Source organism: Paroedura picta, chromosome 12 (genome assembly GCF_049243985.1).
Source record: "Paroedura picta isolate Pp20150507F chromosome 12, Ppicta_v3.0, whole genome shotgun sequence".
Lineage (NCBI taxonomy): Eukaryota > Metazoa > Chordata > Lepidosauria > Squamata > Gekkonidae > Paroedura > Paroedura picta.
Window position 1 is genome coordinate 21358666 of NC_135380.1, and position 15933 is coordinate 21374598.

At 40.9% G+C, this 15933-nt stretch overlaps 1 protein-coding gene across 5 annotated transcripts in view; it reads right to left on the reverse strand.

Annotated features, from left to right (window-relative positions):
• NSD3 (nuclear receptor binding SET domain protein 3) overlaps window positions 1-15933 on the reverse strand; it is a 73843-nt gene that overhangs the window by 48454 nt on the left and 9456 nt on the right. For all 5 annotated transcript variants that reach the window (XM_077305918.1, XM_077305917.1, XM_077305914.1 and 2 more), the window contains exons 2-6: window positions 9757-10487; window positions 6076-6147; window positions 5081-5240; window positions 4089-4240; window positions 2025-2537 (exon numbers count right to left, since the gene is read on the reverse strand). In XM_077305918.1, coding sequence (XP_077162033.1) covers window positions 2025-2537; window positions 4089-4240; window positions 5081-5240; window positions 6076-6147; window positions 9757-10443 — 1584 coding nt within the window. In that variant the 5' untranslated portion in view covers window positions 10444-10487. The remainder of the gene's footprint in view (window positions 1-2024; window positions 2538-4088; window positions 4241-5080; window positions 5241-6075; window positions 6148-9756; window positions 10488-15933) is intronic.

Sequence of the window (15933 nt, forward strand, 5' to 3'; positions counted from 1 at the left end):
TTTTCCCATAAAACATCCCCTAACATGCATAGTTCTATGAGGAAGCAGCATAGGTATTTTGCTGAATTTATTCTTAAGATGCCTGCTATATTTAAATACGTTTAATGCAAATTATCATCTTATTTGCCTCACTGATACAGTTCAGATGTCACAAACAGTGTTCTCCAAATCACTGTCTACAGAGATTGTGGAAATTCAAGATATTGGCTATTATATACAGAGTCCTTAATGGCCTTGGACACTTGTATCTGTGGTGCCACCAGCTTTACTAACCTGAGCAGGGATTTCTGCAGGTGCTTGCAAAATGAGCAAGATCAACAACTGCCTGTACACATGGTTTCTCTGTTATGACCCCTATCTTATGGAATGGCCTGCCTAATGAGGTCAGGAAACGTCCCACTCTTCTGCATTCTAATTATGCAAAACTGAACTATTCAGGAGGGTATTTTCCCAAAGACAATATGATTTTATCAAAATGGAATGGTTTAGAAATATGATTCAATAATGGGAAAGGGACTGTGCACTGTACTACAATGAATAGTATGTATTATCTATTGCTATATGTACTATTATCCTATGACACAATTTTTGCTTTATTACTATTCCATGTTAAAACTTATGCACAGTTTCACAGTATTTACTTGGTTTTAATTTCTGCAATCCTTATTCAAGCACATTACTTATGGGATGTCCTATCCTGTTGACTGCACTGTCTTACAGTGTGTAACATGCCTTGCATCTCAGTGAGAAAGATGAACTATAAATAGCATAAATTTTTAAAATAAAATAAACCCACTCCCAGTATCCCACTCACTCACAGGTCCCTCTTCTACTTCCTGGTTAGTTGCTGTAATTTCTATGCCAGTCAACAGACAGCAATGGGCGTCTGCACATTACTGCTAAATTGTGGATTTTCAATTCAGAAATCACAAACATTAAGAAAATGCCCAAGAATTGCAGGAGGAAGCTGAGGTAGCCCCAACACATGTGGAAGTCACTGAATCAGGATTCGGATGCTTGGGCTCAAGACATCTGAACTAGTAATCTCTGGTGACAGCGTGCAAGGTCAAAAACAATTAAAAGAATTAAAGTACTACCAATACCACAATTTTCAGATTAATGGTTGACGAACCAGATATTACCAGTTGATTTGGTTTAAGACTTTAACAATAGAGGCAGTTTTTTAACACTACTGAAAGAAAGCTAAACAGTATTATCTTGGTTTTGCAAATTATTCTTTTTGAACAAAGGAGTTTGGCAGCTCCTTGGCTACCACAGACTGTGCCCCTGAACGTCAATCCCCATTGAGAAACATTTAAAACTGGGGTTGGAAGAAGAATTGTTGTCTTTTTGGATACCTCCATCCAGTTCAGACTGTAGTTACCATGGAAGGCCACCTGATCTGTCGCATACAGAGTTCTGTAGGGCTCGCAAGACGGAGCTCTTTCACCAGGCATTTGGTTGAGACCGGGTGGTTATCCCGGGGCTAAGAACGGTCCCCCCCCCCTTAGGGTTTTGGGCCGGTATTAGACTGTGCCTGAGCCATGAGGTGATCAACCCCTTCTGATACAATCTCCGTGCTTTGAGATCTGCCTAATTTTAGACTGGCCCAATGGTTCCCAGTACGAGGAATGAGTCTGGTAGTTAATTATTACTGCAATCTGTAATATTGTAAAGTTTTAGAGTTATATTTTAATGGGGGGATTGTTTTATACTGTTGACATTTTGTTTTTTCATGAATTGGATCTGTATTTTACGTACCTGTAAACCACCACGAGCCTGTTCGCTGAGGGCGGCAGTTATATAAATCCAAATAATAAATGAAATTTAAAAATGCATCGCTCCACAAAACGACTAGTCTGAGATAACTGAATGGAACCTCTGACGTTTAACAGGCAAAGGGTTGTTTTTCCAAGATCGTGCAGACTGCTTCATAACAAAACACTTTGAAACTCCAGAAAACTTTCAAGTTTAAACTTCATAATTAATTGGATGTTGACACCTATACATAAATATGTCTTTACCTTGGTAGAGTAAACAAACTGATCAATGAATTTTCCATTCCCCGCAGCATTCTGAAGAGCAAACACTTGTTCAATTTTAACGACTGGAGACATATTACATTTCTGAAGGTCCAAGGTTCCTTGGTGCATGGTTATTGATGCTGGTAAGGATTTTCTGGCTGCAGCTGTTTTCCACGCTATTTTCACAGGCGGAGGCTCTTCTTCCACACTAGACTGCCTTCTCTGACTATGCCTCCGTACCTCAGTACTGGATAAGGAGGTTACCGCTGAAACCTCATTGGTCTGTTCTGGTTGAGGACTAGGTGATGGTTTAGATCTCCGGTTCTTTTTAGCCTCCACTTTAGGGGTAGCAGTCCTCTTGGCTTTTGAAAAAGCCTCCTCTGGCTCTTTATCTACATAGATGAATGTGTACTGTTCTATCCTCTCTTCCCGAGTCATTTTCAAAGCCTTCTCAGCATGGGCGATGCCAATATCCCACTGTGCCCGCTCTCTCTGTGGCCTTGGTTTGCGAATCTTTGGAAAAAAGGAGATGGGTTTATTGCTCTCATTCATTTCCACTCACAGATCATATTCAAATCATAAGAATGGTAGCTATGACAAATCCATAATAAGAACAAGTCTGCTATGAAAACGTGGCTCTACAATCTCTCAGGACACGTACGAAGACAAACTGCGTTGTGGAGGAAAGATGGGAAAATTAAAAGAAAATTCAGATAGATACCCTTGATGCACTGCTGCATGACTTGCTATAAATCATGTCCAGGGCCCCAAATTCAAAGTGTGGAAATACTAGGAATATCTCAAGAACCTGCACACTGTTTCTTCAGATGTCATTAATACTAGGAGTATATTTCAGAATATATTTCACTGAACTGGATTCAGAAGTGCTGTTGCTGGACAAGGCAGGCCAAATTTTTAAAAACTGAGTTTAAAAAAGTAATTTTGGATTCATGGAATGAGGCTTCTATCTTGCTGAATGTGCATGTAAATAATGCATGCCTCTTTCAACCATGTCCACAACATGCTTAACCTTGCCCTCAACATGCGTGGGTTGGAGCTGCTTCAAGGGATTCCTGCTAACTCTATCAGGTACACAGAAGATATGATTTTTAGACACATGGCAATAAATTTAACTGAAGAGAGCAGCTGCAGTAGAGGACTACTTTCCCATGCTAGTATGGGAAAAGAACAGAGGCCAGTAACAACTTTACATTTGCAAGACAAAAAGACATTTTATAATTTTATTTTTTTATGCCACCCTTCCATATTGCTCTGGGCGGTATTAACAGAGGGATACCGCAATGTATGTATAAGAATACCTTAGCTCTCAAGTACTATCCAAAATAAGACTGACTGAAAAGATCTTTAACACTGCCTTTCTTCTGTTTTTCCAAATTCTCAAACTACTTCCCCGATCTCTCTGACAAGGCTGTTTTAACTTATAGATATATGTCTTTAATTTGGATTCAGTCTTGCATTTACTATAAAAGGCAAACTATGGTGAGCAGCATGATTGGCATGAGATTACATATACCAGGACTGGTGAGGACCATAACATGTTCTTTGCCTTCTTTCTGCCTCAGAGTTCCTGTCATTACCCATGTGCTCCTCTTCCCCCAGAGGATAAGCTCAAAGGGTAAAGTAGAAGCCCCTTTGGGGGCCTTGTGAAAAGTCAGTGTAGAATCAATGAAGAAGAGTTGGTTCTTATATGCCGCTTTTCTCTACCTGAAGGAGCCTCAAAGTGGCTTATGTTCGTCTTCACTTTCCACTCCCCACAACAGACACCCTGTGAGGTAGGTGAGGCTGAGGGAGCCCTGATATTACTGCTCGGTCAGAACAGCTTTATCAGGGCTGTGGCGAGCCCAAGGTCACCCAGCTGGTTGCATGTGGGGGAGTGCAGAATCAAATCTGGCTCACCAGGTTAGAAGTCCGCACTCCTAACCAACACACCAAGCTGGCGCTTGGTGTATTAATGCAGAGGGTGTAGTGTGAACAGTCCGTTACTCTACCATAACACTAGTAAAAAAAATGTGCAATCTCAAATTAATTTCAGAATGTACACACCTTCTGTTTTTCAGAGTGATTGGCTTGCTTAGCAGCCTCCGCCACCAACTGATCGTACTGCTTGCGTCCTTTGTACTCTCGTACCCGCTTTTCATGTACCCATGCCCTCTCAGGCTGGTTGCTAAAAAACTGAACATGATATTCCCGTGCGCCTGAAATGGACAAAAAGCATTCTGCTCAGTTAAGTAATACAAACCTCCTCCATCTTTAAGCATAAATACCCTTTCAAACTTCTGAACTTCACAGACAACACGGAGTTTGGTGTTTCCCCAACATGGTGGAATGAGCTCCCTGAAGAGCTGCAGGGCCTTCAGGAGCTTTCACGGTTCCAAAGGGACTGGAAAACCGAGCTCTTCCACCAGGCATTTGATTGGGGCCAATTAATGAATGAATGACAGATTAACATCAAGCTGGCCCACTCCTACAAGAGTCCTCCCCCTGGAATAGAAGTGGCATCTGCAAGTAAGCTCATTCCAGTGTTTTAATGGAATCAAATACACTTTATGGTTTTATCTGTTTTAATTGTTAATGTTTTGGATGTGCTGCTTCTAATGTTATTGTAAACTGACCAAGACAGGACTTGGGACAGGCGGTCACATAAATCCAAACATAAATAAATAAACAAACACATTTAGACTCTTGAACCATTCCAATTCAGCTTCCAACCCCACCATGCGGTGGAGATAGCTTTGATCACCCTTACAGATCTTAGAATCCTACCACCTTGTTCTGTTTAGATAATAATATAAGATGTGTGCTTATCATGCTCTTAAAAGCATTACAAAAATGGTAAATTTTGTGTATACTTTTAAAATTTCAACCAGACTCTTTTTTTTACTCAGACAACTTAGACTTCATTACTGATCAGGCAATACCATGCTGATATACAGCTAAAAACAAACCCACAAAATCCAAGTTTAAAGGAAGACACTATTAAGTAGCCAGTCACAACAACTTTCTAGAAAACCTGCCCACCCGTCAAAACTACTTACCTCTTGTATTAATTTTGGTATGAACCTCAAGCTGTGGATCACTTGAAACCATGCAGGGCCACCAAGGATATGTCCCCACCTTGGACCAGACCAGATCTCCAACCTCAAACTTGACATCACTCACTGCTTGAGCTGGAAGAGGAGGAGAGACCTGCTGGGGCTATAAAAATGTAACAGTGAGATGAGGTGTAAGTGAAAAACAAAGTTATTGTTCAGGAGTTCTGCAAAGAGCACAGTGCAAGAGATAAGAGCTGCCAGGTGCTGCTTATCTTTTTGCCAGTTGATACAGGAAAAAAAATCAAAATAGTACACACACATCACAATGAGTGTACACAGCTATGCTTATGATGCCTTGTGGTGGGTAGGGGCGAGGCCATGTAGGGCTTGTTGTTGTGAATGGGGAGTCCCTTCCAAAGAACCCTTCAACCCCACACAAACCTCTCCTTCCTTTCTGCCCCTTTCAGACCCAGAACAGGCAAGGGCCTTGAATGGCTGCTTCTGGTCTGATTCAAGGGTTTTTCTGGGGAGGGCTTGGAGTACCTTTCCTGCCCTGGACAGCACTTTCTTTAATTGAAACATACACTGCTGTAAGGTTGAGTACAAGGTGTGGAGGTAGAGCAAACAGAAAATACTTAACATTAACCAAATTCTGCAGGAAATCTCCAAATAAGAGAACAGTTATGAAAACAGGAAGAACATACTCTATTAACACATGGGACAAAACCTGAATGAAAACTAAGTAGCCAGGGAATAAGGTAGCCCTGATCTACAATGGGAGCATGCAGGGTGATTTACTCTCAGCATTACATACTTCACAAGGTTGTTGTGAGGATAAAATGGAGGAGAGGGTAATAACATAAGCTGACTTAGGTCCCCAGTAGGAAGAAAGGCAGGTAGTTGTGAATTTCCTGCATTCTGCAGGTGGTTGGGCTACATGACCCCAGGGGACCCTTTCCAGCTCTATGATTCTATAAATTAAATTAAAAAATACTAACTGGGGTTTCATCCAACTGTACAGTTTCTTCCCTTGGTTTTTCAGACAGCGTGCTGAGCCTCTCGTTTGGTCTCTGTGAAATACAATAAAGGAAAAGGGAAAAGTCAAAAATGGAATGGCAAGCAAGAACAGAGGAAAAAATAGTGAGGAATCAAGTCAGTAGACTGCTTCACTCCAGGAGTGCCATTCTAATCTCAGAATTTCATTAATATTCAGCAACATTCATATTGCACTGACTACCCCGATAAAGTTGTTACAGGTCAAAAAGTTGCTAGGTAGAAACAGAGAATTAAGACGTAATTTATACTGGACCATCTGCAGTTCTGCTTATCATTTGGAACCCCCCCCCCCTTAGAGACACACTTTCATGTAGATCAGTAGGCTGTTTTGCCAGCAGTGACATTCAACACAGCAGACACAGTCATTATTAGTATGCAAGACTCAAGCCAACAAGAAAAACTCAATATTTAAAATCAAAGCTTGTGAATACAGGTATCTTCTGAACAAGGATACTGATTATGCCTAGCTGCAAAGTAAACAGCGTCAATCAACATAAGGATTACATCTCTCTTGCTATGAATTTCTTTTAACAGACTTGACAGACTTCTTGAAAGTTCAGCAAATATAATTATTTGAACTTTGGGTAATACAAAAACATTCATGGGATTCATCAACAGCTTGCTGTTGCAAAGGAAATATTCTTAGCCTGCTCAGCCAGCAATTTAAGGGAAAAAGGATGCAGATGGAGGAATTCACCATGACTTCCACGCCACTTCTTTCAGTTCTATGCCGCAGCACTAAAGATTTTACACAAGCTGCAAAGTTCAGCCAAATGTTCATGTGAGCAATCTGAGATGTGTTACCTCAGCTGTGGCCTTGTTCACAAAGACAATTTTGTCCCTGGGAGTATAGGAAAACAAATCTAGGCACGTACTTTCACTCTGTATAGAACATAATACTAATACAAAGGTTCATGAGCTCCAATGTCCATATGCAGAAAGAAAGCAATGCGTGGATGGGTTTGAACAGGTACCAAGAATTTTGTAAGATAATTTTTTACATTTGCATAGATTAGAAAGCAGACATAGCACAGACAGTGCAGAACTGACTCATTGGAGTGCCAGAACAGGACATAAATTTAGAAACCACAATAGGTAAAGAGTCAATTCAGGCTAATTCAGCTTTCTGGCACTAAAAACTGAAGGGTACACTAAAACCTTTTCTTTTCTAATAAAGAAAATAAATATTTTGGCAGAAGGTGTCTACCTGCATCTCACTGAAGTATTTTACCACGGTGTTTGTGACAAGTGTGTACCTGACCCGCTCCCAGAAAGCCCAGACAGTTTGTTCACAGGTCAAAACGTCAATATAAAAATTTACTGCTCATTGTTTTGTTTTGAAATCTTCAAAATGCTGAATCATCACTTACTACTGACCAGTATTTTAAAAATGCAATGAAGTTGTATAACCTGTGTGAGCAGAAGAAATTGATCACCAACTTAGAATTCACATAGCACTTTCCCTTAAGTGCTCAAAATCCTTTACATATATCCTCAAGAACCCCTTAACAACAGCCCTATAAGGTAGACTGGTATTATTCTTATGCTACAGTTTCAGTAATGAGCCTTACTGCTTCTTGCCTAAGTCCATCCTGCGAAAGCATGGCTGGCTGGGCTGAGCTCTGAACTGGGGCTTTGCAGTTCATACAAGTAACACTAGAGAACCGCTAGAAGACCTGCCAGGGGGAATAAAGCAAAGGCAATCATCAGTATTTTTCTATGGCACTACGGATTCAGTCTGCAAAGTACTTGACCATTTTCTGTGTTCTATTTCACAGTTTTGTTCTAGAAGTTACTACATCCAGGATCCAAAGTTCTGTGACACTAGCTCCACAAACCCGATGGGATTTTATACTTTGTTTCGTTAAACAGCAGTCAGCCATGCCATATAGCAAACAGCTATTGATACTGCAGGGGAAAAAGTTGCTTATATGGGACAGCTGGTCAACTGTTCAAAGAAAGAAAAGGAATGAATCCCACCAGCCTGGTTCAAGCTTTTGGAGCCCAGCCTAAAGTTTTTATTTTACAAGTGCAGAACTGAGGCTGAGAGAAGCCTGCCAAAGGCCAAAGAATTAACATGGCACATGTGGGACGGACAGAATCAACTCCCCTAGTGGCTCTTCTCTCAAGACGAGATTTTCAATATGCAGGAGTGATCTTTGTTTCAGATGTTGTTTCCAGATTTTTTGTATTGTTCATTACTTTAAAAATCTGTTTTCAGCCAACAGTGCATGTAGACAAGTATAATGTGGGGGATTAGATGATTTTTCATATTGCAATGAAACCCCAGAATTCCAGGAGAAGAAAAGGAAGAGGTGGAGTTGGGGGGAAGGGCAGGGTCAAGAAGATGCTCAAGTAGGAAGTTGGGGGTGGAACAGAAAATGGGTATAGCTTGGAAAACTGTGCATAAGAACCAGAAGGAAGGATCTGCTCAGCTGCATTCAGAGCAATTTCAGATTTAAAAAACAACAACAATCCAGGTACTTTCCAACCGCCTTACCTACTGCTAAGCATCAGGCAACCTATCTGACGTACCCAATGTTTCTATTCCTGTTAAAATATTGTTCTGGTTGACATGTTATGATTGTCATACTTGTTATATTTGCTACCATGTTCTATGCAATTACCCCATGATGTTCTATGTAAACCGCCCAGAGCCGTATGGATGGGTGGTATAAAAATCTAAATACATAAAATAAAAAATAAATAGACCTGTTAAGGCAGTCCCACCACAAAGTATGTGGTTGTATGTATACAACTTATGCACAGATGGATAGCAAGTATGGGAAGTATGTCACTAAAACAGCCCATGAAAATTCAAGTGGATAGTTATATTGGTCTGTAGTATGCTGGCAGGGGCTCATGGGAATTGTAGTCCATGGACATCTGGAGGGCCGCAGTTTGACTATGAGGTCCTCAGCAATTAACTGAACAGCACTCAATCGCTCTCGTCAATGCTCACATTTCGTTTCATCTTAATTCTGTCCAAATCTTGCAGAATTTGACCTATTTATCACAAAGATTTCATTGACAAACAGGCACAGAATTCAGTGCTGTGTGCCATGGAAGATCAGTCTAAATCACATTTTATGTGTTTCATGAACTATTTCACAGTATTTAAACAGTCTGTTCAAACTTTGTAAAAAAAAAAAAGACAGGCTATGAACCATGAATAGAAGTAAAAATTTACTGTGATTTTCACTGCCTTTCCATTCTATAAAGGTAACATTCCCTGAAGGGTGAAGTTTGATGCAACTTCAATAGTTTGCACCTCACTCAGCTATAATCAACTAAGTCTGAGAAACAAAAATATAGTTTTAACTCTGACATGACTTCAAATTTCTTGACAAATTATTTATACAATAATTTGAACAGTTTTATTCTAAAAGCAGAATTTGGATTTCCATTGCTTGGAGGGCAATCCACCATGATCAAAATTTACCCCCCAAAGAAAGACCCCAGATGGAGGAATACCCTACCCAAGAAACAACTAATCAATCTTCATTTTATATTTTTTCCTAATATCTACAGCCTTAACAGCGAGTAAATAAGAAATGACAGGAATACTGAGAGGACTATTTGCCTTGTAAACAAAGAAAACCCACATTTAGAATTCTACTTACGTTTTGTTCCTCTTGCTCTAGTTTTGGAATTTTATGCGATTTGCGCTCTTCTGAGTGGGAAGAGTCATGTTTGTTACTTTTTTTCCTCTTCTCTTTTCTCCCTTCATGTTTTGCCCTTGCATACTCACTCGCTTGTACTTCATTCAAAAGGTCCCCACACAGAGAGGACTCAAACAATTCCCTGCCGTTCTGGATAGTTTTGGTTATTTTTAATTTTATTTCTGGTGAGCCAGTCTTCTTTGGAATCACCGTTTGGGGTACCGAAGGAGGAGGTGGTGGCGGTGGCTGGGGAGGAGATGGCTTTTCCAGAATTTCATGTGGCCTTATGTTAGAGTTCTCCATCTGATAATATTCTGGGGGACTAAAGTTTCTAACTGTGCCGTAGCCGTTTGCTGAACCATTGGGATACTGACTATATGACTGGTATTTGGCTTGGGGTTCATACATGCTGATTGGTGGAAATCCATTAATGAGGGGTGGAAGATCCTCTGTTGTTGGCGTAGGATACTGAAAACCTTGCTGCAAGGCAAGAGCAGCTTCATATGGCGTCTGTCTACCATCTTCAGTGATGTCACTGCTGGCATCAAAAGCATCCTCTTGGCGGATGTTAGCCGAGTCAATGAGTTGAGGTGGTTGCTGAATTGTGTTTCCCATGATCCCTTGCATGAAAGAGAAGGAGAAATCCATTGTTCTGCTCCAGCATCCTTAGCTTTCCCTTTTTCTCATAGGGCCTAAAAAAAGAAAGGAATAAAGATATATATAATCAATCTAAAATGTCAAGGAGCTTCTAGGCAATAGAACAAACAGAAAATTTCTTCCTTGCTAAAAAGCAACACAGAGTTTTATGGCACTCTTAGGACTAACACGTTTATTTTAGCCTAAACTCACATGGACTAGCAGCCTATTCTTCAGATGCAAAGTGTTATCCTCAATTAGTAAATCATACATAGGTAAAGAGGGAACATATGAAAACAATGGACCCAAAGGCTGTGAAGTACAAGTATACTCTGTAACATTTATAACATTTCACATAAATTGAAGAAATAATCACAGACTCTACCTTTCACTTCATAGCCTATTGGCCTTTATACAGCTGTATCATTTCTATGTTTCATGCATCTGATGACCATAAAAGCTTATGCCAGGATTACTCTATTTAGCTTTTAACTTTTTATTGTAACATGACTACCCTTCTGGAACTTTAACATGAAGGCACTGAGACAACCTTCTTATCAAGAGGTATCCACTCTTCCAATGTTCTAATTTCTTGGAATGATTCTGCCTAAGAGCACATCAAAAACTGATCTGTAGCATAAACAAGGATAACCAGGTTAATGTGAATGTCCTAGATGTTTAAAAAAATCCATTTCTGGCATACACTTCCAAGCAACTTCCTTTGGTAATTAATCAGGAAATAACAGTATGGAATCCCAGAGTTGGAAGGAAACAGAATATTCCCAACATACACACACAATGAAGCTAAATTAGCTAGAGACTGTGTGCACAGAATATTGCCTAGTGCCTATTTGGATGTTTCTTGCATCCCATAATGGTTTGTCTCCAGACACCAAGGAATGATCAGCTGCCCCTTGTATTCTCCTTCCCTTGTTCTGGAAAGGAAAGAGGGGTGGATAAAGCACTTTTCTCTCTATAAGTAAAAACAGGACATATGTCTCCACATTCCCATTTCAGCCCAGCAAGCTATCCCTCAAGTCCTGCTGATAGGGGTCAAAGGACCCTCAGCAATGGGGGGGGGGGGAGGGAGGGGGGACTGCAGTGAGAGAAGGGAATCAGTTGAAACTGCCACTGTCTCCTCGGCCGATATTAATGTCAATCCCTCGGTGCCGCTGCCGTAACACTGCTACAACAGCAATTTAATATTAAACTCTATTATAAAGGTAAAGGTATCCCCTGTGCAAGCACTGAGTCGTGTCTGACCCTTGGGGTGACACCCTCTAGCGTTTTCATGGCAGACTCAATACAGGGTGGTTTGCCAGTGCCTTCCCCAGTCATTACTGTTTACCCCCCAGCAGCAAGCTGGGTACTCATTTTACCGACCTCGGAAGGAATGAAGGCTGAGTCAACCTTGAGCCGGCTGCTGGGATTGAACTCCCAGCCTCATGGGCAGAGCTTCAGACTGCATGCCTGCTGCCTTACCACTCTGCACCACAAGAGGCTCTTTTCTCTGTATTATAATTGTAAACTAATACTGAACATTTTAAAATAGCATTTTGTACTTGAAGTGGAAACCCTCTCCACTGTCTGCAAGTTAAGCTATATCTGCAGGAATAGTTCAATTTACTAATAGCACAAAGGCACAAATTATCTCACCCCTCAAAAAACAAGAAAATATTGGAAGACAACCATAACTGAAAGAAAAATGGCAGCACAGCTAGTTACTCAAAGAATGGAGGAATCGACAACACTGGCAAATAAAAATAAAATCTAAACCTGAAGTGAAGCAGACCCAGAATGACTCCGGAGCACACACTGCTCAAGACAGAACCCCGTGTAAAGGTCCTATTGGAAGGATTCCACACTCCCCTCCCTCAATGATGCAACTCCAGTCTTAACCATTGTTGAAACCACTGGCTTGCTGCTAAACAGTTTCAAAAAGCAGCCCGAATTCTTGTTCTCAAAATTTGAGTTAATACTAAGCTTTTTAGCACGAAAGACTAACAAAATCCAGGTTCCTTGTTTTCAGGTCCTTACGCATCATTAGGGCGCATACAAAGCCAGAAGTGAGAAGGACTGTCCTTCATTTTCAGATCTCTTCTATCACAAGACAGAAAAGATGGAAGGGGGAGAAGAGTCACCATGCTCAGTAAGGAAAATCCACAGCTGCAGACAGCTCCTTTTCCTCTACAAAAGAGGCTGTGGCAAAACAGAGGGAGGAGGAGTTGTTCTACTACTGACTTGACATTCTTGTTCACAGAACAAAGAAAGGGTGGGGGCGGCCTTTTGCTAGCACCTTTTCTTCTCCCACAGTTCATACCACACACTCAAAATGCTGTAGTGCTTCTGTGCCTCAAAGATACCAAGCATTCTGCGTTCCAAAATATTTCAAGGACAAAACTGGATGACAATGTCATAATTGATAAAGTACATTTTTATAATGAAGCAGGACCTAAACTTCCCTATTCTAGAAAGCCTGATAATTCCTCTCATCCAATCTAGGAATGGGAAATATTCAGAAATATCTAACCAAACAAGTTCAAAGCCTTCTCACCCTATTTCTACAGGATGAGGTATGAAGCAGCCCACCGTTTCAGTGCCTGGTAACACTAATGTCAGCAGAGGTTTAAGGACCACGAAAACTAGAATGTGTTCGTAATTAATCACTGGGCGATCTGTAGCTGACAACAGTTGAGATGCATTTCATCCACTTGCATACATGTTTCACGTTTACACACTTACACAGGAGGTAATTCTAAATTCAGAATGATCTGCATACACCTCAGCTTTCCCATTTATCAGGGCCGCACCTAACTTCCTGGTCTTTATTCCTAATAAACCACTCTCTCTAATTTGCCCTCTTTTGAGTTTGGGTAATGGCTTGACAAAATGCCGCCAGCCTAACATTGCCATTTTTAGCTTGCCAGTTGTTTAGCTTCATCTGCCACCCAAGGGACACTAGAAACAGGAGTTACATGCATCGTAAGTGTAGCACACATATAGATCAATATATGTGCATGAGTGCATCTGCATGTACCATACAGTACACAATCTGCAACTACCAAGGCATGTTTTTCACAAACAGCAACGCATTTTAGACCAATTAAGTTTCCCAAATATATCCTTAACTGAGCGCTTCTATATCAATAGAAGAGCAGCTATTACACAATAGATTGTAGAACACAGCCTTCAAAAATGTAAGGGGCTGGGAAATCAAGCAACAATCCTTGGTATAACAACTAGTGTATTACATATCTGTCATATTCTCATGTAGGAAAAGCTGGAAAATTTAGGAATACCTAAAAATGTAACTGGAAGGGAGATATTCTCTGTTTCAGTTTTGCTGCTTGGGGAGAAAACTGTGCCACCCGGACCACTGGTGTGCTTATTGATACAATGAGTGTCTTCAGAATGACAAAAAACTCCTAGAAGCTAATATTAGAAATGGATCCATTAATGTATATAACATTTTCTCTAGGTGTGGCATTTACCTCTGTTTTTCTGCTCTGTCCAAATGATATTCTGATATGAGAGTAAGCAATTTCCTACTATCACAAACTGAATTTTATAAGGAATTTTATAAGGATTTTTTTTTGACATTTTGCTCTTTAAATGGCCATTTCTTTCTTTGTATCAATATACTTGGTTTTTTGCCTGTAGTCTGCATGTCTTCATTATTTAGAATACATGTAACTGTTAACTGCTTAACTTTATGATTTGTATTTCATTAATCCATGCATTTCCCCCCAGTGTGCATCAAATGACTCTTCAGAGATATCAGGCAATACTTATTTCAGCTGAGTATGGAATGGAATGAAGAAGCAATCATTTTCTTGCTATTTTGTTTGCTGTTAAGGGGCCTAATTTGTCTCTCATATAAGGGCCGGGAGATTTTCAGTCCTTCTGTGTGGCCAAAGACTCTGAATGAACCAGCCCACGCACTGGTAACTGACAGCCCAAGCCAGAACCTTTTCCAAAAGAGGCTGTAATTCTATCTATCATATTGAAACTCAAACCTTTCAAGATGGAGATCCTGTGGCTGGGTAGAAGGGGGCAGGATCAGGAAGCACGTCTCTGCTGCGTGGATGGGGTGCAATTAACACCTGCACCAGTAGCCAGGAATCTGGGGGTGATGCTTCCCTGTCAATGGAGGCTCAGATCATGAAAGAAGCCCAGACAGTGTTTTTTCACCTACGCCAAGCAAAGCTACTAGCGCCCTACCTGTCCTTGGAACAGGTTACAGTGATCCATGCAACGGTCACTTCCAGATAACTCGTTCTACATGAGCCTACTTTTGTTCCTGACCTGGAAACGGAAACTGCAACTGGTACAAAATGCAACTGTGAGGGTCCTCACTAGGTCATCTTGGAGGGCTCATATCTAGTTAATGCTGTGGCAGCAGCAGCATTGGTTCCTGGTTTGCTTCCGGATCAAATTCAAGGTTTTGACCTTTAAGGCTATATGCAGCCCAGATCCTACCTATCTGAGGGACCACGTATCTGCTTATGCCCCCCACAGGGCTCTCTGCTCTGCAGGTATGAATCTACTGGTTGTCCCGGGCCCCTGGGAAATTCGCCTGGCCCTGACGCCAACCTGGTGGAATAAGCTCCCCAAAGGGTCCTGAAACAGCTCTCTGGGTTCCGCAGGGCCTTAAAGTTGGGACTCGTCTGCCAAGCATTTGGCTGAGGCCAGGAGATGGGTGTTACCAATCTGAGGATCCCACCTTACCTCATTGTGATTGCCAGGGTCATCTATATAAGAAACAAGACTAGAAACAGCAGGGTGCTGGATCCAGGAGAGAACAAGAATTTGGTTATGCCACTGTCATTTGTAATTGTAATGACAGGTTTTATGTGTTTTATTATGTAATTTTTATTGGTTTTATACTTTGTAAACCACCATGAGACAGCTTATGCTGGGAGTGGCAGTCTAAAAACTTTAATAATAATAATAATAATAATAATAATAATAATAATAATAATAATAATAATAATAATAATAATAATAATAATAATAATAATAATAATACCAAGCTGCCGAGTGCAAACTTCAACTAAGCCTGAAGAAAATGTTACGGGCTTTGATTCTGAGACAGAAAACATTGCATCCAAAGTTAGCACAATAATCCACAGCATGGTACCCCTGGGTGCTATGGTACCCACCAATGGTTTTCCCAGTGCCCATTTGCTTATTCTACAATATAGCATTTCTCCAAGGAAAGAGATGGTTTGTTGTTTTCCTCCATATTGCTGGAGACACCACCTTTGAATCTGCAGGAACCACCCATTTACAATAGCTGCCTTCATCACAGGAGGATAATTGGCTTGCAAGCTTCCAATATTTTGAGATTGGCTCCAGGTAGCCATTTTGTGACAACATCTACATACCGCCCTCAAAATTCTGAAGGTGCCCCCAGGTACAAGATTGTTGGTCTATATTTTAGCAGATTTCATGGGAAAGGCGTATGGTAACTGGATTCCATTCTGTTGTGGCATGGCTATG